General features: G+C 43.5%; 1 protein-coding gene across 1 annotated transcript in view; it reads right to left on the bottom strand.

Moving 5' to 3' along the window:
* DOCK7 (dedicator of cytokinesis 7) overlaps positions 1–24,958 on the bottom strand; it is a 272,852-nt gene that overhangs the window by 95,501 nt on the left and 152,393 nt on the right. Inside the window, exons 20-25 of the mRNA XM_073593823.1 lie at positions 21,959–22,190; positions 21,567–21,731; positions 20,875–21,044; positions 12,500–12,592; positions 5,448–5,543; positions 36–176 (exon numbers count right to left, since the gene is read on the bottom strand). Coding sequence (XP_073449924.1) covers positions 36–176; positions 5,448–5,543; positions 12,500–12,592; positions 20,875–21,044; positions 21,567–21,731; positions 21,959–22,190 — 897 coding nt within the window. The remainder of the gene's footprint in view (positions 1–35; positions 177–5,447; positions 5,544–12,499; positions 12,593–20,874; positions 21,045–21,566; positions 21,732–21,958; positions 22,191–24,958) is intronic.

Below are 24,958 nucleotides of genomic sequence, written 5' to 3'. Positions count from 1 at the left end.
AACGCCACACAACTGCAGCACTCTGTACAGCTCACCTTCTGAAACCTTGTGACAATGTCATTGGCCATAGTGCTAACTAATGCTGCAATGTCATCCATGAAACGCTCAGGAAACCGATGCTTGCGAGGAGAATCCATTTTGTCTGCAAAGTATAAGTGGTGCACCATACTCTTGACCTGGAAGAGAGCACAAAGATGTCTTGCAATGCCTCAGCTCTGAATTTTATATCGTAATTTATCATAATTTATATTGTAATTATATCGTAACATTTTTTTTTTTTGTTTTATAATCCAATATTGTCTAAATACAAGAGGCAGGTTCTCTTGGTGTGCTTTGTATGTTTCTTCCAGATCTGTGCAGTAATCCAGTGTGAGACTTTACTGTGAAGGAGCTTCCTTTAATAAAGACCGCTCACTGCTGCCCTCTCGCTTTGTGCAGGGTGACCGGTCTTATCTCCTCCCCCCCTCCTGTAGTTATTTGCAGGCAGTCTGTAGTGGGTGGAGCCTGCTGGGTCCCTCCCACTGCACTGCTCTCTGCAAGGGTCTATTTTTCCTTTATGTTCACTATCCTGTTTACACCAACTATTTGGGGAGCTGTTCTTCCCTACTGACACCAATAAATAGAGGAGCTACTCTGACCTGGGAACCGCAATCTCACTGGCACCACTGAATTGGTGGCTATTTTCCCCATTTAAAGGTGAAGTACAGCCAAAGCTCGCTTGGCTATACTTCTCCTGTGGATCACAGGGGTGCAGTTTGTTCTGCACTCCTGTGACCAGTTTTCAGCAGACAGCGGGTTGAAGCCCGCTGTCGGCTGACCTCACAGGGCCGGTCCAGGCTCGGGCAGGATCGCGACAATGAAGTCAGTGATCCGCCCACATGCCTGCACTGGCACCAGGCTTAGCCTCCCAGCGAGCTGCTGAGAGCCTGAGCAGGCCCGCTCCCACCCCCAGCGCTCCAGTGAGCACAGTAGACAGCGGTGACTGATAGAGCTCCCGAAAAAGAGAGCTGGTGACTGAGAACCGAGCGATCAGCGGTATTTGATCGCTCGGTTCTAGGTCTTCGAGCCGGCAGGGGACAGATGCAGCCTCCATCTAGGCAAGTATGATTCTGCAAAAAAAAAAACCCCACAGGTTTTTGAAGAATTTATGGGGCTATAGTCTCACTGAGGTTGAGAATTGCTGGATTAGACCATAAGTTCTGAAATAAAAGCAAGTTGAGCTCTGCATGGAATGACTAGTTGAAGTTAAAGGGGAAGTATGACCAAAGCTCTTTTGGCCATACGTCTCCTGTGGGTCACTGCACTCCTGTGACCCAAATTCAGCTGACAGAGGGCTTAAAGCCCACACGGCTGACGTCAAAGGGCCATTCCAGGCTCTGCAGATATTATACATCATTGTCGGGATTCGTCCAGATGCCTGACCAACAGCTGGCTTACAGCCTCTCGGGCACCATTGCGCCAAAGGGTGTCATCCCTCCACAGCCCCACGCTACGGTGGAGGAGCAGAGCAGAGAGCCGGTGACAATTCCACTGCTCTCTGCTCAGTAAAGACAGAGAACTGAGTGATCAGCGACCATGTTATCGTTCAGGTCTCGGTCTTAGAGCCAAGCTGGGGCTCGGATCGATGCTGCAGTCATCTAGGTGACTATAAATGTTTGTTTTTCTCCAATCCCACACTTCTCTTTTAAAGACATTTGATTTTAGAAAAAAATATCCACAATTTAACTTAAAAGGGTAGATACTAGAGAGTTATGTATATTCATATATCCATTGAGTTTTATCTAGCTGATTTAGAGGAAGACAACCCTGTCCCCTTATTCCCCCTGAAGCCCAGTCTCATTGATTCTTCTCTATTTTGCTAAAATGCTTTTATTGCTCCTTGTGTCCCCATTGTAGAGTTTTCCAATCGCTTCCTGTGACCATGAAACAACAGGAAGTGAGAGGAAACTTTCCCAGAAATCTCCAATAGTACCCGTTTCCAGTCTTCCACAACATTTTTGCCTTTTAGTGGCCTTACTCTTTAACCACTTCAATACTGGGCACTATTCAGCTCCTACCTGCCCAGCCCAATTTCCAGCTTTAAGCAGCTGTCACACCTTGAATGCCAAATGTCATGCAACACTGTACCCATATGACATTTTTATCATTTTTTGAGACAGACAGAGCTTTGGTGGTAATTAATCACCACTGGATTTTATTTTTTTTTAAATTTGCTACAGCATATAAACAGCTATAAACAAAATGCACAAAATTTTGAAAAAAAAAAAAACCCACATTTTTCACTGTTTGTGTTATAATGTTTTGCAAATAAATAAACTTTCTTCATATTCAGTGGATATAAAACGTTTACACAACCCTGTTAAAATGTCAGGTTTCTGTGCTGTAAAAAAAAAAAAATGAGACAAAGATAAATCATTTCAGAACTTTTTCCACCTTAAGGCTCGGTTCACACATGGGCGGCACGACTTGCAGGTCGCCTCAGCGAGGCGACCTGCAAACGACTGCGGGGCGACTTGCGAGACGACTTCTGCATAGAAGTCTATGCAAGTCGCCCCAAGTCGCCCCCAAAGTAATACAGGAACCTTTTTCTAAGTCGGAGCGACTTGCGTCGCTCCGATTAGAACGGTTCCATAGCACAGAACGGGAGGCGACTTGTCAGGCGACTAGGTCGCCTGACAAGTCGCCCCAGTGTGAACCGAGCCTTAGGCCTCTTTCACACGGGGCAGATCAGTCATGATCCGCCCCGTGAATATCCGCTTGCTCAGCGGGGATAGCTCCGCCGATCCCCGCTGAGCAGGAAGATGACAGGTGCATTGCTGCACGCTGTGCAGCGATGCACCTGTCAGAGCGCCGCTCTCCCCTATGGGGGGATCGGATGATGACGGTCCGTAGTGTCCGTCGTCATCCGATCCGATCCGAAAACGGATGGAAAAGTAGGTTTTTCCTCCGTTACACTTTTCGGATCAGAGCGGGTCGGATGTCAGCGGACATGTCACCGCTGACATCCGACGCTCCATAGGGATGACTGTATGTCCGTTTTTCATCCGAAAACGGAAGGATGAAAAACGGACATACGGATCGTCCATGTGAAAGAGCCCTAAATGTGACCTATAAACTGTACAACTCAACTGAAAAACAAATTGAAATCTTTTAGGATGAGGATATAAAAAAATAAAATAAAAATAATGCGGTTGCATAAGTGTGCACACACTCTTATAACTGAGGATGTAGATTCAAACTCATGTTAAATAGGAGTCAGTACACACCTGCCATCATTTAAAGTGCCTCTGATTAACCCCAAATAAAGTTCAGCTGTTCTAGTAGGTCTTTCCTGACATTTTCTTAGTCACATCCAACAGCAAAAGCCATGGTCCGCAGAGAGCTTCCAAAGCATCAGAGGGATCTCATTGTTAAAAGGTATCGGTCAGGAGAAGGGTACAAAAGAATTTCCAAGACATTAGATATACCATGGAACACAGTGAAGATAGTCATCATCAAGTGGAGAAAATATGGTACAACAGGGACATTGCCAAGAACTGGACGTCCCTCCAAAATTGATGAAAAGACAAGAAGAAAACTGGTCAGGGAGGCTGCCAAGAGGCCTACAGAAACATTACAGGAGCTGCAGGCATATCTGGCAAGTACTGGCTGTGTGGTACATGTGACAACAATCTCCCGTATTCTTCATATGTCTGGGCTATTTGGTAGAGTGGCAAGACGGAAGACTTTTCTTACCAAGAAAAACATCCAAGTCCAGCTACATTTTGCAAAAACATATCTGAAGTCTCCCAAAAGCATGTGGGAAAATGTGTTATGGTCTGATGAAACCAAGGTTGAACTTTTTGGCCATAATTCCAAAAGATATGTTTGCCACAAAATCAACACTGCACATCACCAAAAGAACACCATACCCATCGTGAAGCATGGCGGTGGCAGCATCATGCTTTGCGGCTGTTTTTCTTCAGCTGGAACAGGGGCCTTAGTCAAGGTAGAGGGAATTATGAACAGTTCCAAATACCAGTCAATATTGGCACAAAACTTTCAGGCTTCTGCTAGAAAACGGAACATGAGGATCTTCATCTTTCAGCATGTCAACGACCCAAAGCATACATCCAAATCAACAAAGGAATGGCTTCACCAGAAGAAGATTAAAGTTTTGGAATGGCCCAACCAGAGCCCAGACCTGAATCCCATTGAAAATCTGTGGGGTGATCTGAAGAGGGCTGTGCACAGGAGATGCCCCTCGCAATCTGACAGATTAGGAGTGTTTTTGCAAAGAAGAGCGGGCAAAGATTGCCAAGTCAAGATGTGCCATGCTGATAGACTCATACCCCAAAAAAGACTGAGACTGTAATAAAATCAAAAGGTGCTTCAATAAAATATTAGTTTAAGGGTGTGCACACTTATGCAGCAATATTATTTTAGTTTTTTTATTTTTACTTTCCTCCACCTAAAAGATTTCAGTTTGTTGTTCAACTGAGTTGTACATTTTATTGGTCACATTAAAAGGTGAAAAAAGTTCTGAAAGGATTTATCTTTGCCTCATTTTTTTTTTACATCACAGAAACCTGACATTTTCACAGGGGTGTGTAGACTTTTTATATCCACCGTATTTAGGACAAAGTGTATTCTGCTATATTTCTTTGGTTAAAATAACCCAAATCAGTGCCTATTATTTAGTCTGTGTGAAGGTTGTAGTCTCTACAAACTATGGTATATACAGGGTATATCTCTGAAAATTGATCGTTCCCGATGTCCTAACGAATGCATTTCTTGGGGCATTAAAATGCCAGGGCATTAAAAATCCCCCCCCCCCCAATGACCCCTGTTTGGAAAATACACACATTTTTTTTCAATGTTTTAAAAAAAAAAAATCACATTTTCTTTTGTTACATACTGTGACCAGAGCAGTGCAGTGTTACCACAGTGACACTGTACTACTCTGGGGAAGGGGATCAGTATTTAAATCTATTATGATTGCTCATAACAGTAATGATCACTGTTATAAGAAATTATTTTTATGAATGGCATCCATTCATAGCCATTATGTACTTTTGGGATAGCAGTTATTGTCCACAGCTATCACATGGTACAGTACACTTTTGTTGGCCCTGTCTGTACCATGTACTACACAAAGAAAGGCTATCATGCCATCACTGTCATGTGATCGATCTGGTACCACCGGCCTGGTACACCGCTCTGTCATCCTCTGTGTCCGGTGGACACAGCGGGTGACAGATTGAGCCACAGTGCGGCTGCTAGAGGGCGCAGAATGCGTGCGACTGGGAGGACGTCATATGAAGTCCTCCTGGAACCAGGGTGCCCCCCCATCCAGCCATCATGTTACTATAGGGCTGGGTGGAAAGCCGTTAAAGACTTCATATAGGTACATGCTTTACCTTCTCTGTAAATATAAAAGTTAAAATGCTCCATCTATTTGGACTCACCATAAGTTCGAAGAAGAACCAGGCTTGTTGTAGGGCAGCCTCCCGGACACCACCGCTGCACACCACCCACTGCAGGGCTAGCTCCTCGTGGAACAGCTACTCGGAATGAGAAAGTCAACATTAGACAACGTCTAACCTAAATATATGGAGACACAACACTCACAGCAGAGCTAAACGAACGGCAGGCATAAAAAAACAAAAAAACAGAAAACGAACCATCACAACAGCAGGAATGAATGGCTGAGAAAAATCATACAATGATGGACAACAGCTGCCCCAAGTTTCAGATGATGCTAAACACGGCACAAATGAGGGTGACAAACAAGCAACAAGACAACTTGGTTGAAGATGTGAACTATGTGAACTCTACAGGCATCTTTTATTACGACAAATCTGAGCTTACTATTTCTTAAGAGTAGCCACAGACTAGGAAGTTCCCTGTATACAGAACCGCAAAACGGAAATAATTGTAATAAATTAAGAGCTTAATCCTTTTCAAGACATTTTTCAAAAGCTATATATATATAAATATATATATATATATATATATATATATATATATATATATTCCTGGGCCTGGTGTTCAATGCTGTGTCAACGATCATGTACAAAACGTAAGTAGTGAGATGATGAGAATGTGAGAACCTGTGGGAAGGTGCCCCCCGCCCCCCCGAAACCATTTTAGCTACGCATAGTCCCAGTCAATCAATTTTGAGCTAGTCCCAGAAACATTTACAGTCATGGCCAAAAATATTGGCACCCCTGCATTTCTGTTAGCTAATGCACCACTTCTCCCAGGAAATTGTTGCAATTACAAATGCTTAGGCATTTTCATGTTTATTTCTTTTGTTTTTATTGGTAGGACACAAAAAAAAAAGTGGAGAAACAAAAAGCCAAATCTGACACATTCCACGCAAAACTCCAAAAAATGGACTGGCCAAAATTATTGGCACCCGCAATTTAATATTTGGTAGCACACCCCTTTGGAAAAAATAACTGAAATCAATTTCTTCCTGTAACCATCAATGAGCTTCTTATATCTCTCTACTGGAATTTTGGACCGCTCTTCTTCCGCCAACTGCTCCAGGTCCCTCAGATTGGAAGGGTTCCTTTTCCCAGCTGCTGTTTTGAGATCTTTCCAGGAGATCTATGGGATTTAGATCTGGACTCATTGCTGGCCAGTTCAGTACTCTCCAAGTGCTTTGAAATCATTTCTGGGTGCTTTTTGACATGTGCTTTGTGCCCTTGTCTCGCTGTAATACCCATGACCTCTGACGGAGACCCAACATTCTGGTCCTGGGGCCCTACGTTGAACCCCAGAATTTTTTGGTAGTCTTCAGATTTCATAATGCCATTCACATGGTCAATACATCCAGGGCCTGAAGCAGCAAAGCAACCCCAAAACATCAGTGAACCTCCACCATGTGTGACTGTAGGGACTGTGTTCTTTTCTTTAAAGGCCTCATTTTTTTTTCTGTAAACAGCAGAATGATGGGCTTTACCAAAAAGCTGTAATTTTGTTTCATCTGTCCACAGCACATTCTTCCGAAAGGATTTTAGCTTCCTCAGGTAAGTTTTGACAAACTCCAATCTGCCTTTTTTATGTTTCTGTGGGGTCCTCCTGGGTCTCCGACCATAGTGGCCCTTTTCATTCAGTTGGCGACCTATAGTGTGAGCTGACACAGTTGTACCCTGCGCCTTGAATTTGTCTGGAAGTTGATCGAGGTTTTTTATCCACCATTCAATCATTCTTTGGACTCTCATCAACTTTTCTCTTTCGTCCACATCCAGGGAGATTAGCTACAGTGCCATGGGCTGTACACTTCTTGACATTGTTGGGCACAGTGGAAATAGGAACATTAAGATCTCTAGAGATGGACTTGTAACCTTGAGATTGTCCATGCTTTTCCACAATTTTTGTTCTCAAATCCTCATAAAATTCTTTGCTGCTCTTTTTCTTCTCCATGCTCCGTGTGGCACACAGACACACAACAGAAAGGTTGAGTCAATTTTTTACCTTTTTAACCGGTTGCTGTTGCGATTTCTATGTTGTCAGCACCTGTAATTGATACAGGTGCGTTTAATTACAAATTACAGGAGCGTCACAAACTTGGAATGCAATTATTTCTCACAATTTTGAGAAGGTGCCAATAATTTTGTCCAGTCCATTTTTGAAGTTTTGTGTGGAATCTGTCAGATTTAGCTTTTTGTTTCTCCACTTTCTTGTGTCATACCACTCATGCCTAAACATTTGTGATTGCAACAATTTTCTGGGTGAAGTGGTGCATCATCTGACAGAAATGCAGGGGTGCAAAAATTTTTGGCCATAACTGTAAATATAAGGGGATTCCAGGGTGCCTTCTGTGACCCCATAAACACAAAGCCCAGTGCCTATTGGAAGTGTCTGAAAACTTAGTAGTCAACCGAAGATAATCTAAACTGGAAAGCCCATCGATGATCCAAATCCAGTTCTCAAAAGACAGGAAGAAAAGTGGTAAAAAAAAAAAAGAAAAATGTATTTGCTTGGATTTATTCAAGAAGCAAAGACTTTTTTTGTGCACTAATTCCTTAGGAACCCACTATAGTTGGTAAACATCAAACAACCTGTTGACTGCAAAAAAAATATATTATGAGCTCTTTATCTTCACCACGGAAGGAAACAGTTGTAAGCAGAGATTCTCTTCGTTTCAACCTGGAATTATAAATTTGGATAAATCTACCTTTTTGGTGGGTAACCGTCCGGTTAAAGTTTGTAAGAAACTCGAACTCTCAGTGTGCGATGACATGCGATTACACCGATCCAAACCCTATGAAGTGGAGATGAACGAGGAGTGGTGAGAGTAGATTAAACTTGACCAGAAATGGACTCTAGGAAGGTCCCCTCCGTTGTGGTGTTATTACGGCCCCCCAAACAAGGATATTACTCATAATGGTTACCCCAGGGGCATTGGTTTAGAGAGAAGGATTTGGTTGAAACTTCATTATTTGCCACTGTTAGTTTAAGCAAGCAAATTTCAAAGCGCATGCAAAAGGACAGTGCAAAGAGCGTTTATTTTTATTTTTTTGTGTAACAACGTTTTAAAACTTGTAACAGTTAATCGAACCCTGCAATAGCTGTGACACCAAAAAAGAGGTGAGGTCTATCAGGTTTGGTGCTATTAGTTTGTACGACTTCTGCATTGCTAGCATTAACAAAGCGTGTGGGCCAGTCCTCCATTGAATGCAGAAAGGTGACGATACGAATCAACTTATCTTCAGTGACATTTTCCTGGGCACGGCCCACTCATCAGCATTCACTAAAGCTTTTTTTTTTTCAAGTGGATCCCACACTTCATCAACTTTGCTAAGGCCCTATGGCAGTGATGGCGAACCTTGGCTCCCCAGATGTTTTGGAACTACATTTCCCATGATGCTCCACTACACTGCAAAAGGCAGAAGCATCATGGGAAATGCAGTTCCAAAACATCTGGGGTGCCAAGGTTCGCCATCACTGCCCTATGGAGTGTAAGATCCACTTGGAACAATAAGGTTTTATTGAAAGTTGACGAGTGCCATGTGGGGCTTACACTTGTACTTGATGGTGTGAATTGGGGAACAGATAGGTTCCTATTGTTGGTTTGACATACATTTGGAATACATTTGTTGGGATAAATACTTTGGACTCTGGATCCTTTTATGTGGCACTCTTAAGTAGCCCATAGATTGTGCGATTTTCTTGACTTCCACCACGGATGGCAGTCAAGAAAATTTCTGGATTCCCCCCCATCAACACAGTCAAGGCTGATGGGGGAATCCAGCAATTTACTTTCCTTCAAACCATGGTGGTTCTGCCAAAAGGGAGCTCTCCTGGCCAGCAGAATGCAATAATTACTTCAGTGGCTATAGCCCCCGGAAGTAATCCCATGAATAAAATTTGAGACAGGCTGGTTGTACCCAAGTTGATCAATGGATTGACTTGGGTACAACCAGTGTGCCCATAGATTGAATGAATCTTGGCCGGTCCCTACTGAACTGGCCGAGATTTGATCCATCTATAGCCGGCTTAACTCATCTTCAAATAAGCCCAAACTCGATGTCCAATGCCTCAGAGCATACTAACCGGATCCACTTTGCTCCACAAGCCTGATTCAGAAGCAACCAAAGATCTTGCACCTCTCATCTAAACACTCTCTATGGCCTAGGACAGTGATGACGAACCTTGGCACTCCAGATGTTTTGGAGCTACATTTCCCATGATGCTCAGCTAGACTGCAGAGTGCATGATCATGGGAAATGTAGTTCCAAAACATCTAGGGTGCCAAGGTTCGCCATCACTGGCCTAGGATATGATAGGTTCACTTCAATAAAGTGGTACACAGCAGGTAAAAATGCAGTATACTATAGCAACTCAATTTTACTGTATAGTAGTAAAGTTGTGCGTTGCTTGCTGTCAAATTTCAGAAACCATCCCCTTCGCATGAGTCCCCAATCTATTTCCTAACTGCCTCCATGCAGATGCTCTTCAGGTCCCAATCCTAAAAAGTGCCGGTCAGATGAAAAGGTAAACCTGGGCGCCTCTCTGTATTATCTACTAGTTTCAATGTAAAAGGCAGCCGATACAGGATATGGGTGAGAAGACACAGAATGGCATGCAGAGAGATCAGAACATGAAACGGATTCGGGAACACAAGACGTCTACGTTTTGACCGATAGATAATTACACAGAGTGTCAATGCAATGCAAAAGGTAATAGGCCATCCAGATTCACATAAAGCAACAGTAACAAGAATTCCAATAAAGAAATGTACAAAAATATGAAATAGTTGTCAAAAAGAAAAAAGTTTTTTTTTTAATTTATCCTAATGCTTGTGCCTCAAACACATTTTGTCTTTACTAAAAGCAGAATGGTAGGCAAATATAAAATACCACAAGCTAAACAAAGTTATGTATTCAATAAAAAAAAATACATTTTGGTTCAGATTTGTGTCTGCTAATGCATAGGAAGTAAATGAAAGCTCTTGATGGCTTTCTCACAGTGAATTTGGTTTTTGCTTTTTCTTTAACCTTGCTGTCTGCAGGCTCGTTCCAGCTCAACAAGTGGCAAGGTAGTCAAGCCAGAGTCATAACATTTCAGCAGATTTTATAGGCTATTCAGAGCATGATAGTAAATCACTTACACTGCTATTGCTCCACCTGCTGACTGCAAGTGATAACTATAACATCATATACAGGGCTTTTTTTCAGCGGGAGAATGGGGGAACGCAGTTCCTGCACCTTCAGTACTGAATGTATGTATTGGCAAGGAGTACTGGGGTATGCTGGAGGTTCTGTTAATGCTGGCAGGACTCTTACTTTGTGTAGGGGGTCTATGCTGGGGGGGGGGGGGGCATTGTTGAGGGAGAGGTCTATTGTTGCTGGCTGCTGGGAAATCTGTTGTCGCTGGGGGTCCATTTTTGCTGGGGGGGTATAATGTTGCTTGGGGGTATCTATTAGTGCTGGGGGGGCTATTGATTGTTGCTGGGATGTATCTATTGTTGCTGGGGTGGGGTCCATTGTTGCTGGGGTGGGGTCCAAATTGTTGCTGGGGTGGGGTCCAAATTGTTGCTGGGGTGGGGTCCAAATTGTTGCTGGGGTGGGGTCCAAATTGTTGCTGGGGTGGGGTCTTTTGTTGCTGGCCCTGCAGAGGATCTATTTTCTCTGCTTTTCTTGTTTTTATTGACAAATCCCATACAAATTATTTAGCACTACAAAATGATACTTGGTTCTAAATTCTCTAAAAGGGGCGATACTGGGAGGTGGGTAGGGAGTAGAATCAAGGGACGGTACTCAGAGGTGGGTAGACGGTGGAACCAAGGGATGGTACTCAGAGGTGGGTAGGGGGTGGAGCCAAGGGACGGTGCTCAGAGGTGGGTAGACGGTGGACCCAAGGGACAGTGCTCAGAGGTGGGTAGGGGGTGGAACCAATGGACGGTGCTCAGAGGTGGGTAGGGGGTGGAAACAAGGGACGGTGCTCAGAGGTGGGTATGGTGTGGAACCAATGGACGGTGCTCAGAGGTGGGTAGGGGGTGGAACCAATGGACGGTGCTCAGAGGTGGGTAGGGGGTGGAACCAAGGGACGGTGCTCAGAGGTGGGTAGGGGGTGGAACCAAGGGACGGTGCTCAGAGGTGGGTAGGGGGTGGAACCAAGGGACGGTGCTCAGAGGTGGGTGGGGGGTGGAACCAATGGACGGTGTTCAGAGGTGGGTAGGGGGTGGAACCAATGGACGGTGCTCAGAGGTGGGTAGGGGGTGGAACCAAGGGACGGTGCTCAGAGGTAGGTGGAACCAAGGGACAGTGCTCAGAGGTGGGTAAGGGGTGGAACCAAGGGATGGTGCTTAGAGGTGGGTAGAACCAAGGGATGGTGCTCAGAGGTAGGTAGGGGGTGGAACGAAGGAACTGTGCTCAGAGGTGGGTAGGGGGTAGAATCAAGGGATGGTGCTCAGAGGTGGGTAGGGGGTGGAGCAAAGGGACAGTGCTCAGAGGTGGGTAGACGGTGGAACCAAGGGACGGTGCTCAGAGGTGGGTAGACGGTGGGACCAAGGGACGGTGCTCAGAGGTGGGTAGACGGTGGGACCAAGGGACGGTGCTCAGAGGTGGGTAGGGGGTGGAATCAAGGGATGGTGCTCAGAGGTGGGTAGACGGTGGGACCAAGGGACAGTGCTCAGAGGTGGGTAGGTGGTGAAACAAAGGGATGGTGCTCAGAGGTGGGTAGGGGGTGGAGACAAGGAGTGACTCAGAAGGGGGGAGTTTCTGCACCTATTCTCTGAGATAAAAAGCCCTGGTCATATACAATATTTCAAATGCACAAAAAAGTTTCAGTGCTAAAAATAAGAAAACACATTTCCTTTAGAAAACTACTAACTGTTGCTTTTAATAATCTTTCAGGATGGGATTTCATTTGAATCAAATAAATGATGACAATTATGAAAGCCCCCTTCATGGATGCCAATAACAAGCTTAATTTCTTAGACAGATGTTCAAGCACATGAGATGAACAATGGAAATGGAGATGAATCATTCTGTAGACACACCACCTGCACTGAGTCAGCACCGGGGCTGGGGTTAGCCCCCCACTGGGTCGTCTTGGGACCCCCCGTGTTGACCCAGGAGTTGGACCGATCCAAACCCTGCTCCCAAGACAGACAGCAGTAAGGAAAGGAGAGATGTTATAGGTTATTACAGAGGATCAAATCAAAGAGAGAGAAATATTTGGGCAAAGGGCGGTGTGCATTAGTTTCTGTTAACAATAAAAAAAATATATAAAAGGGTGACAACAGATTAATTCATAACAAACAGCAAACAATATAGCATTTCTGATTATTATTATTATTTCTGATTATTATTTTTTCCTACACTATTGGCTCAGGCACACAGGTGAATACTGTTGGTACTTCAGAAGATACAACGACGGGAATGGTCCAATTCACTGTAATGTTGAGCACAGCTTGTCATGAATGCAGAGCAACATAGTACTACGTGCTTCAGAAAAAAAAATTGCATAGCTGATAATGGTTAAACCAATTGACCTCCAGAAGATTTACCCCCTTTCATGACCAGGCCATTTTTTGCGATACGGCACTGTGTTATTTTAACAGACAATTGCACGGTCATGCAACGTTGTACCCAAATAAAATTAATGTCCTTTTTCCCAACAAATAGATCTTTCTTTTGGTGGTATTTGATCACCTCTGCATTTTTTATTTTTTGCGCTAAAAAACAAAAAAAAGGCCGACAATTTTGAAAAAAGAAAAAACAATATTTTTTACTTTCTGCTACAAAACATAACCAAGAAAAAAAAGTAAAAAAACGAATTTCTTCATAAATTTAGGCCAATATGTATTCTGCTACATATTTTTGGTAATAAAAAATCCCAATAAGCGTATATTGATTGGTTTACACAAAACGTTATATAGTGTCTACAAACTATGGTTTATATTTATAGAAATTTTTTAATTTTTTTATACTAGTAGTGGCGGCAATTAGCAACTTAGTGGGACTGCAATATTGCGGCAGGCAAATGGACACTAACTGACACTTTGTGGAAACCAGTGACACTAATACAGTGATCAGTGCTAAAAATATGCACGGCCACTGTACTAATGACACTGGCTGGGAAGGGGTTAAACATCTAGGGCGATGAAAGGGTTAACTGTGTGAGGTAATTTTACTAAGAGAAAAGATGGATTTTATTCTTATACTTTGCAGGAACACAATCCATCCCCCTAACCCCCCCCCCCCCCCCCCCTCCCCCCAGGTCTGAATGGAGATCTGCCTTGTTTACATAGGATGCATCCCATCGGAAGCACGTGCGAACCCCCTGCAGGCAGAAGTGCAGAATCACTCTGTGCAAAACCAACTGCACAGAGGAGGCAAGTATGACACGTTTGTTATTTAAAAAAAATGAAAAAAACAAAAACAAAACAAGGGTTTAGTAACCCTTTAATCTCTGCCTGTCAGCTCCTCCCCTGCCAGAAGCCCAATTTGTGGACATTCCTACTGTTACACTCAGCCAGAGCTCCGTTCTAGGTGTGCCTGTCTTTCAGTAAGGGCTTGTTCACAAGTGCGGCAGGCACTGCTGCTCCTCTGAAAAACTCACACAGTGAGGATCTGTCGTCTCCTCGCCACCTTGCTTAACCCTATAATTGCCATACTATCTTGCCGCAATCGCGTGCATCGCATGCGGTTGCGGCACAGTTCCAGCACGTCCCCACCAAACTGCATTAGTCACATTAGGTGGCGCCACCACCCGCCAAGTGTAGCATGCGGTCTTAAGTTTTGACACAGCTGCGGAGCACGGCATTGATGTGAACTGCTGTATCTTTAGTATTCACGTGGGCAGTGGGGAGGCAGCAAACCCGCAGCTCAACTGCCTGGTTTTACTCCCCCCCCTCAACCTCACATGTGAACGAGCCCTAAGTGCAGATGTTTTCAAGAGAGTCTTCTGTACTTGCTGAAAATAACCTAGCCTAAAAAAATGAAAACCGAATACAGTTATCACATAACATGTGTCGTCGCGCGTTAATGCAATTCTGTTGTGTGAACGAGCCCTACATCAGCAGAAGTGGCTAAAGAATGACAAGCTCCGCTCACTATAGAGATGCACAGGAAACGGTCTTTAAAACATTGACGTGAGATCGTTGCCCGCATTCTCCACCAAAAACAAAAAACATTGACCTGAGTCTGAGCACCGGCCAGCCAAGTCTCTTCAGGTCCACATAACGTATTCACCTGTGTGCATGACACTTCCACGGGGTCAGTCCACCCAGAACTGGCACCTCAGTTTTTGGTTGTACCCGCAGTCTCTCGGGGACTCAGTGCTGAGATTCTGTGCTTGAGTCCCCATCTGCATTATAATACCCTGATATTTATCTTACATTACAAAGAATATAATATAAAGTGTATCAACACCAAGAGTGCCGCCTGCAACAGGTAAGAAGCCAGTAAGGAGATCCCGACTACCAGGCTCCACCCACAACTGAAGTATCCCTTTCTGTGGACTGACCCTTTTCATACAATACAATGTACACAGTGCAGCATATTTTACATCGATGAAAATTTCATATAAAAACAATTTTTCTCATTTATTTGTTGCAGGAATTCCAAAGCAAAAAAAAAAAAAAAAAGTCTGTCGACTGATAGATGCCTAAACACTTTCAGATTGCTTTGTATCCCTTTCCAGCCCTATGCAGATCAACTTACAGGTGATCCTATGTCTTCAGAGAGCTCCTATTTATCGAGGCGTCGTTCACAACAGCTGGTGCTTCTTATGAACAGCAATCTTAAAATGTTTGTGTCTTTCATCAATCAAACTAGCTCTAAACCACACCTCCGAGCTCATGTCATTAATTGGACTCCAGGTATTGCATACTACTGACCCCCAATTAGCTTTCTTTTGTTTGGCCCAGGTCTGGTCATCTCCACCTGTAACTGATTAATGGGTTGATTTTTTTAATTAAGTGATTTATGCCCTTCATACCTCACAAGGGCTGCTTCCCATATATATATATATACTTGTTTTTAATGTCATATTTTTATGCTTTTGATGACGGCCTAGGGCCGAAACGCGTCAGTATTTTTGGATGATGTTTTTGCTCTAATGCTTAAATAAATATTTTCTATGGAGAAGCTGTCAAGTTGCCGGCCTGTACTTTCTATGGATAATTAGCTTTTTTTGATGTAGTCTATGGGTTCACTTACTTTTTACTCCAGTACTGTGAACATTTAATGGGTGCGTTCAATAAAGGCACAAGAAATTTGAATTGTTTGTGTGAGATCAGCTTAAAGCGGACTTTCAGTCATTTTTTTTCATCTTTCCATCTATTAAATCTTCTGCCCTTGTTGTTGTTTTAACTTTGGATAGTAAAACATTTTTTTTTTTTTTTCTGCCAGTAAATCCCTTATACAGCCCAATTCCTGTTTCTTGTCTGGTCATTAGCCTAGGATTATGACATCATGTACAGCTCTCTCTCTCACTCTCTGGAGCATTTGCCAGGAAGGGAGGGGGGATGAGTTGTAAGAGGGCCAATGAGAGCTGCAGAGCTGGAGGTGTGCCTCTGTGTAAATCCAGGAAGTGAACAGGCAGCAGCTTCATCTGCCCACAGTTAAAATGGCTGCAGCCAGACTCAGTGGAGGGAGATTTCTGCAGCATATTTGGCAAGTACAGAATCACAGAATATATAAAATAATATGCAAAGTGGTTGGAGGGAAGCTTCAGAATGGCAAAGATGTTTTTATTACAAATTATGTGAGCAGACTGCAGCTCCTCTTTAAGCACATTGTGTTTGTCTATTGTTACAACCAGTTAATTTCCAAGGGGTTCACATACTTTTTCTTGCATTGTAGGAGCGCCCACTCCCATGCCGATATCCACCCATCAAATCATTTTCATATTTGCATAGCTCCTCCCAGAGCCCACCCACTGCTTGCATCAGGTCATAGCACATAGTTACATCCAGTTCAACCAACACAAGGACTGAGGGGCTTTTGAGAGAAGTGCAGAGGCGAGGTGCTCCGATGTTTTCAGGAAGCCATGTACAGCAACCTGCTGCCAGCCCCTCCCACCAGCCATGATCTGCCTGCATTGCATTGAGAAGCACAGAGAATCTAAAATAAGGTAAGAAAATGAAAAGTTTTCGTTTACAAAAAAAATTGGATAGAGTGAAAGGGAATCCCTGTCAGGTTTTTCTGTCATCTGTGTCGGCTTGGGGAGATTTCCCTTTACTTCCTATCCTGTAGGAAGTAAAGGGAAATCTCTATCCCTAATCCCTGTCATATCCCTATAGGACAGTCTGTGCAGAATGAAAACTCCTCATCCAGCCTAAAGGGTTACTAAACCCTTTTTTTTTAAATAACAAAAACGAGGGTTTAGTAACCCTTTAAGGCTTGTAGGAGGAGTTTTCATTCTGCACTGACTGTCCCATGAGGATGCAGGACCCCTGACCCCTCTGTCTGGACAGTGCTGATTGGTCCTGTGCTGATCACATGCACCGTCCTCCCAAGGGAAAAAAAAAAAAAACAACTTTCTAGCAATACACACCAAGCTGAGCATGTGCAGCTTGTCCCCCAGCTCTGTACTATCAAAAAATATATTGGGGACAGTGGAAGAAGGGGAGGATCAGAGAAGACAGGATCAAACAGCCTTTTCTACACAATGTGGAGGATTAACCCCTTAGGTTCCATAGTGAGTATACCAAGCATGCTTTACTGCATATACAGACTGATTTTACTGTTGTGGGTTTAGTAACACTTTAATTTTGGATGCAATTATTTCAGATAAACACCTGAAACGTTTATCTATGTATGACTGAATTTACTTTTTATTAATATTATTTCTAATACAGTATATAAAAAAAAAAAAAATCCGGTTCATACTGCAACCGGCTGGCTGAATTCCACGTGTCCTCAGCTCAGACATTGACGGAGGTCAGGGGTGTGTGACCCCCGGGGGAGATTGTGAAACGCATTGGTAAAGTCTGCAAACTACCGCTGACCTATGAAAAGCCGTCAGACCCGCCTTACATAAGCAGCTAATGGACTTCCACTGATGATGAAATTCCTTTAAAAGCTGCATTGAAAGACAACTGTCCTCCTTCACCATTAATTCAATCCTCGCTAAACACATTATATAGATACGTGATCCGGCACAGGAGAGCCCCTCCGCCATAGTCCTCAGACGTGCGCCAATCGGCAAGTGGTTAAGACTTTTTTCTTACATACCTTATTTTAGGCCCAGTGATGTCAGTACTGGGTCTCCGTGCTTCTCTATGCAATGAAGGCCAAGCTGGTGGGAGAGGCTGGCAGGGTGCTGTACATAGCTTGCTGAATACATCACAGCACCCCCCTTACCTCAGTACTCCTCGAAAGAGTCCTCAGCCCTGACACAAGTAGTGGTCTGGTTTGGGGGGGGGGGGGGAAGCTGTGCAGATATCTAAATGCCTTTGAGTGTGGTGTCAGTCTGGAGGAGAGGGTATTCCTATGCAGGTAGCAATGTTTTATCACTTAGATTAGTGGGAGGAATAGTACGCCGGTGTCAGTGGAAGGAAAATTACCCCATCATTGGTGTCAGTGGGAGGAATAGTGCCCCATGATTGGTATCAGTGGAAACAATAGTGCCCCGTCATTGGTAACAATGGAAGGAATAGTGCCCCATCATTGGTATCAGTGGAAGGAATAGTGCCCCATCATTGGTATCAGTGGGAGGAATAGTGCCCCATCATTGGTATCAGTGGAAGGAATAGTGCCCCATCATTGGTGTCACTGGGAGGAATAGTGTCCCATTGTTGGTATCAGTGGAAGGAATAGTGTCCCATCATTGGCATCAGTTGTAAGAATAGTGCCCCATCATTGGTGTCACTGGGAGGAATAGTGCTCCATTATTGGTATAAGTGGAAGGAATAGTGCCCCATTGTTGGTATCAGTGGTAAGAATAGTGCCCCATGGTTGGTGTCACTGGGAGGAATAGTGCCCCATTGTTGGTATCAGTGGAAGGAATAGTGCCCCATTGTTGGTATCAGTGGAAGGAATAGTGCCCCATGGTTGGTGTCAGTGGAAGGAATAATGCCCCATCATTGGTATCAGTGGTAAGAATAGTGCCCCATCATTGGTATCAGTAGTAAGAATAGTGCCCCATGGTTGGTGTCAGTGGAAGGAATAGTGCCCCATCATTGGTGTCACTGGGAGGAATAGTGCCCCATCATTGGTGTCACTGGGAGGAATAGTGCCCCATTATTGGTGTCACTGGGAGGAATAGTGCCCCATCATTGGTGTCACTGGGAGGAATAGTGCCCCATCATTGGTGTCACTGGGAGGAATAGTGCCCCATCATTGGTGTCACTGGGAGGAATAGTGCCCCATGGTTGGTGTCAGTGGAAGGAATAGTGCCCCATGGTTGGTGTCAGTGGGAAGAATAGTGCCCCATCATTGGTATCAGTGGTAAGGATAGCGCTCCAAGAGCTGGATAAGCAGAGACAAGCAAATGGCCACATCTGGCCTATGGGCTGCAGTTAGGAGACCACATGGCTAGATGATGCCGAGCGTCCTCCAGCCAGGAAATGAGGCGGGCTCTATCTGACTTGCTGCAGCATATAAGGCACAATGTGAGAGGCTCTCAGTGTGCAGTGAAATCAGACCAAGCGGTTTCAGTAGAGAATAGGAACCTGTACTACTGTGCAAGACTGAAGGGAAGGCTGGAGTTCTGTAATAATGCAACAAACAAGACGTATTATACAATTGTGAGCTTCTAAACTTAAGGTAACTTTTGGAGAAGGGTCTTTTTTGTGCCCGTGTACAAAGCCCACTCAATCAAAGGACATGGCTTGATGAGTTTGGTGTGTAGGAACTCGAGTGTCCTGCACTGAGCCCTGACCTCAACCCTACTGATCACCTTTGGGATGAGTTGGAACACCGACGTTGAGCCAGGCCTTCTCATCCAATGTCAGTACCTGACCTCACAAATGCTGAATAGACACAACCTCCCCGGGACACACTCCATAATCTTGTGGAAAGGCTTCCTAGAAGAGTGGAGGGCTGGTATGGATGCAAAGGGGAATAACTCCATATGAATATTTTGGAATGGGATCTCCATCAGGATCATATAGGTTTGATAGTTAGATCCCCAGAAACGTTCAGTCATATAGCGTATTGGCTTGCATACAGGATGTCTTATTTCCCGATCGAGCAATACCTAAACAGTTATGTTAAAATAATATATCTACTGAAATTATGGGTACGATGTCCAAAGAACATCACAACCTTGTATAAAAACAAAAGTGGCAGGTTCTCCCAAAAGTGGCCCCCCAGCCAAAACGTGTGTGCAGAATTGCCCCCAAAGTGGGGACACTGATGGCAAACAGAACCTTACAAGGATTTAAACCTTCTCCACCTTATTTATAAAAAAAATGAAATTAAAATTATAAAATAAATTTATGTAATAGAGAGAATTAAAGAAAACGTTTTGGACAGACTTCCACACTGCTGTAAAGCAGCAGATGACAAACCAAAACTTCTGTAGATCCAGAAAGGTGTTTACACACGTTTCAATCTGTGTGGACAATCTCTGTTTAGGTCCTCCCTTTATCTCCAGCTTTCTATAGAAAGAGGTATGCAAAACCTAAATCCCTCCTTGGTGTCCATAGTAAGATTTCATTCATATAGGACAGGAGCCTCCAAGCTTTCTAAACAAAGGGCCAGATTATTGTCCTTCAGACTTTGGGGGGGGGGGGGCAGACTATGGCCCTTAAACAATGCCTCAGGCTTGGTGGTCAGTGGGAGAAAAACAATTACATCGGGTCTGCGGTCAATAGGAGGAGGAGTAAGAGTGCCCCATAAATTATATTAGTCGGAGAAATGGAGTCTCCTTCATTGGTGTCAATAGGAAGAATGGCGCCCCATCATTGGTGTCAATGGGAGGAACGATGCTGCTTCAAGGATTGTGCCCCATTGTTTGTGTCAGTGGAAGGAATAGCACTTCATCATTGGTGTCAGTGGCAAAAATAGTGCCTCGTAACAGTGGAAGGACTGGTGAGCCAAGGGCCAGATTAAGGCATGCAAAGGGTTTTCTGTCAGAGGTTAGCCCCTGGTACCATTTAAAGCCTTCCCTTCAGTCTTGCACAGTAGTACAGGCTCCTTCTGGACTGAAATAGCTTACTCTAATTTCAACGCACACTGTGAGCTTCTTACCCTGTACATCAGAACCTGCAAGGCAGATACAGCCCGCTGCATTTTCCTAGAGGATATCCAGCATCATCTAGTTCTCCACGCTCCCCAGTTGGACTGTCCCTCGTCTACCCCGTTTATTCATTGGATTTCAGTCCTTTTCAGGCTTCTACCCATCCCCATCAACATTCACATTCCTGGTGGTGAAATACCTAAACACGTCAGATAAAGTCCTAGCCATAGAATCTTCCATTACCTTGCTGGCAATGATTGACCTGACTTCATCGTCGGGCGATGTAGGAGTCCCCGATATGTCAGGATTGCTGTTGCTAAGGCTCCTTGAGCGATTTAAATTAAGGCTTGCTGGCCTGTTTGCTGACCGTGCCATCGTGGCATAGTGCATGGAAGCCCCCAGACCTCCGGGTCCTGAAAGAACAGTAGGAACATTAGAAATGGACACAGAGTAAACTGCACATGCTTTAAAAAAAAAAAAAAAAAAAAAAAAAAAAAAGCATAGCAAGGTTATACCATGAAAATGAAAAAATGAGAGCGTATAAAAAAGCCATATCAATGAACTTTTCCAATTTGCTCCACGTTGGTAAGTTAAAGCGGACCTTCCAGCTCGGGGGGACAAGGTCTGCTTTTATTGAAGGTGCCCCCCTTCCTAAAACCTAAGCTTCAGCCATACTTCTCTTTTACGTGAATAAACCCTTTAAATTGTATCATATCGAGGACTGACAGCTCTTTGACCATAATAAGTTATGAAGTGAGGAGTCTTGAAGGTCATGACTAAAGATCCTTTAAAGAAAAAAGTGTTTTTTTACTACCTTGAAAAGCTGGTGGAAATTTAGGATTTAAAGAAAACAGAACCTGGAGACTGAAAACATTCTACTTTTAATCTGAAAAGCGTATAACAGAAACATATAGAACTGAACCCTCATGAATTACCTGGAGATGGAGAGTTGGGGTCGGTGTTGGGAAGTCTGAACACGTAGTGAATATAAGATGCCAGGAGGTTATTCCGACCGTGCTGGTCCTGGTTTCCCTCCAGATTCTTGTGCAGTCTATTTGTGATGGAAGCCATTGACTCAAATGAGGCTTGTCCTAAGTTAACTAACAAGAGAAATATTTTATAGTTCAATCTGCAGCAAAAAAAAATGACAGCGGAAAGTGGGTGTCATGAGAGAGTCACTGTCCATTAAACGCGGACATCTTAATCCCCCCCCCAGCGCACACATAACACTCATAAAATTGGACACATTGTCCTTACCCAGTCATTAATCTTTATCTAGTCACCGTATCACAACCACTCTTGTTTTGCCGCTTAAGTTGTAACTTACCGAGCTGCCCTGCGATGACAGGAGGCCTTACGACCAAAAGGATCAATTTATCGAGCAGGAGGTGGAGGAACCGCACGACGGGCTCCAACTGTGCCGAGCTGAGGGCCAGGATGCTGTTTTTTAGTTCGCTTTCCAAGTTGTTCTCCACAATTCTCATGTCGCCGATTCGAACGGGGAACATATGCTCGTCCAAGGCGTGAACCAGTGCGAAGAACTTGTCTAGATAAGAATCCTAAAAACAAAAAAGAGGTTATGTGAAAATTGTAATGTTTACAAATGTGATCGATACCTCTCTGAAGACTATCTTCACTTGGTTGGAGCATTGCAGCCTCCATCAGAAGCCTCGGAATTTGATACTTCGGGACAGATGCTGGTGTCCCCTGCTGGACGATGTGGTTTCATCCTCTGGTCCCTACATCATGACAGGACCTAGCAGTGATGTAGGGGGCCAGTGGATGGAACCACAGCAAGATGTAGGACACATGGGCATCCAAGACTCCTTGGAAATGTTCATAAGATTATTTGGGGGACAGGGTCTCTTGGCTAATTCAGGAATTTTAAGGTCTCCTTGCCCAAAACATTTATAATATAGTACCAGTGATGAAAATACAAGGACCATAAGGTTTGCTTAAACTCATACTATACAGAGAAGACTTAAAGTAGAATTATAGGCAAAACTTTTTTCCCCATTTTGGATAGAGTAAGAGAAGGTTATAATCCCTGTCAGATTTTTTTTCCGCCAACCATGTCCCATTGCGGAGGTTTACCTTCACTTCCTGTCCCATAGTCAAAAAGGAAGTGAGGGGAAATCCCTACAAATTAAGGGAATTCCTTGGGGAGCCCCAGGTCACCAGAACTAGTGTCCCTATTTATTATTATTATTAGTTCTGGTGACCTGGGGCTCCCCAAGGAATTCCCTTAATTTGTAGGGATTTCCCCTCACTTCCTGTTTGACTATGGGACAGGAAGTGAAGGTAAACCTAGTATCCCTATTTGAGGATTTCCCCTTTATTTCTGGGGTCAACCCAAAATGTGTAATTTTCTTTTTACTCTCACTTGCAATGATAATGGTAAACAGGACAAATAGAGAGGGTGAATCTCCCTAACAGGGGGTACAGACAGCAATAAAAACTGCCAGGTGTTCTAATCCATCTCCACTCCATCCAAAGCTAAAAAAAAAAAAAAATAAATAAATTTGCCTTTAGTAATACTTTAATTGCCATAATTTATTCACGTAAATAAATATATCACGCTATTGTATTTACTCATTCCTGAAGCGCTGTTGAGTGGCCATGATCTTTCCCTTTTTTTTGGCATCTGCATCTTCAGTCCTTGGGAGGAGCTTCTATTACTCTACTGATGCATACCTCCCAACTTTTTGAGATGGGAACGGGGGACACCTATTAGCAAAAGTATGTAGGCATAGGACACACCCCCTGCCACGCCCCCTTAACCACTTAAGGACCGGACCTATTTTTCAGACTCTGTGTTTACAAGTTAAAATTATTTTTTTATTGCTAGAAAATTACTTAGAACCCCCAAACATTATATATCTTTTTTTTCCCCGAACACCCTAGAGAATAAAATGGCGGTCGTTGCAATACTTTGTCGCACCGTATTTGCACAGCGGTCTTGCAAGCGCACTTTTTTTGGAAAAAATACACTTTTTTGAACTAAAAAATATGACAATAGTAAAGTTAGCCCAATTTTTTCATATATAGTGAAAGATAATATTACGCCGAGTAAATTGATACCCAACATGTCACGCTTCAAAATTGCGCCCGCTCGTGGAATGGCGACAAACTTTTACCCTTAAAAATCTCCATAGGCGACGTTTTAAATTTCTACAGGTTACCAGGTTTGAGTTGCAGAGGAGGTCTAGGACTGGAATTATTGCTCTCGCTCGAACGATCGCAGTGATACCTCACGTGTGATATGAACACCGCTTTCATATGCGGGCGCGGCTCACGCATGCGTTCGCTTCTATGCGCGAGCTCGGCGGGACGGGGTGCTTTAAATTTATTTATTTATTTTTCTTATTTATTTTAATTTTTATTTTTGACACTGTCCTTTTTGGTCACTTTTATTCATATTACAAGAGATGTAAACATCCCTTGTAATAGAAAAAAGCATAGCACGACCTTTTAAATATGAGATCTGGGGGTCAAAAAGACCTTGGATCTCATATTTACACAAAATTGCAAAAAAAAAAAAAAAAATTCTCCTTTAAGATCATTGGGTGGAAGTGTCATTTGATGGAACGCCTGCTGAAGAAGAGGATACCGGGGTTATGGCAGCTATCTGCTGCCATTACAATGGTATTCCTCTTCAAAGTGCCGACGTATAACGACGGCAGGCGGTCCACTACTATTTACCACTACTATTCCTTTATATTGGCTTTTGAAATTTACAAATGCAACAATTTAGAAATCAGATGAAAGGTTTAGCGCTGGGAAACACTTTTTGAAAGATAAAAAGTGCATTTTATATACAACTATATAGATCAGATCAAAATGAGGGACAAATGAGGAGGAAAGAGGGACAGAGGGACATTGCTCCAAATCAGGGACAGTCCCCCGAAATCAGGGACAGTTGGGAGCTATGTTGATGTATGCTCTCTACAGTGTGAGCCTATGTCTGGCCAGCCCTGATTGCCAGTCACAGTTTCAGAAGAGCAATTCAAGTTAGATAAATATCAAAAATTGTTTTATAAATCTTTATTGAACATCAAATGTGTATTTTTGTGCATTAATATAGTGTGTGTGTATATATATATATATATATATATATATATATATATATATAGGCATTGTATACTTATTTGTATTAAAACTAAGCTTTTTGTAAGCTTCTTTGTGCATGTAATCAATCAGCATACTATATCCCACCTCTATTGTGTTTAGAAATAAGAGGACATGGAGGAGGAGGAAGGAAGGAAGGAAGGAAGGAAGGAAGGAAGGAAGGAAGGAAGGGAGGAAGGAAGGGAGGAAGGGAGGGAGG

This window comes from Aquarana catesbeiana, linkage group LG07 (genome assembly GCF_042186555.1).
Source record: "Aquarana catesbeiana isolate 2022-GZ linkage group LG07, ASM4218655v1, whole genome shotgun sequence".
Taxonomy (NCBI): domain Eukaryota; kingdom Metazoa; phylum Chordata; class Amphibia; order Anura; family Ranidae; genus Aquarana; species Aquarana catesbeiana.
This window is presented reverse-complemented; position numbering and strand designations above follow the sequence as displayed.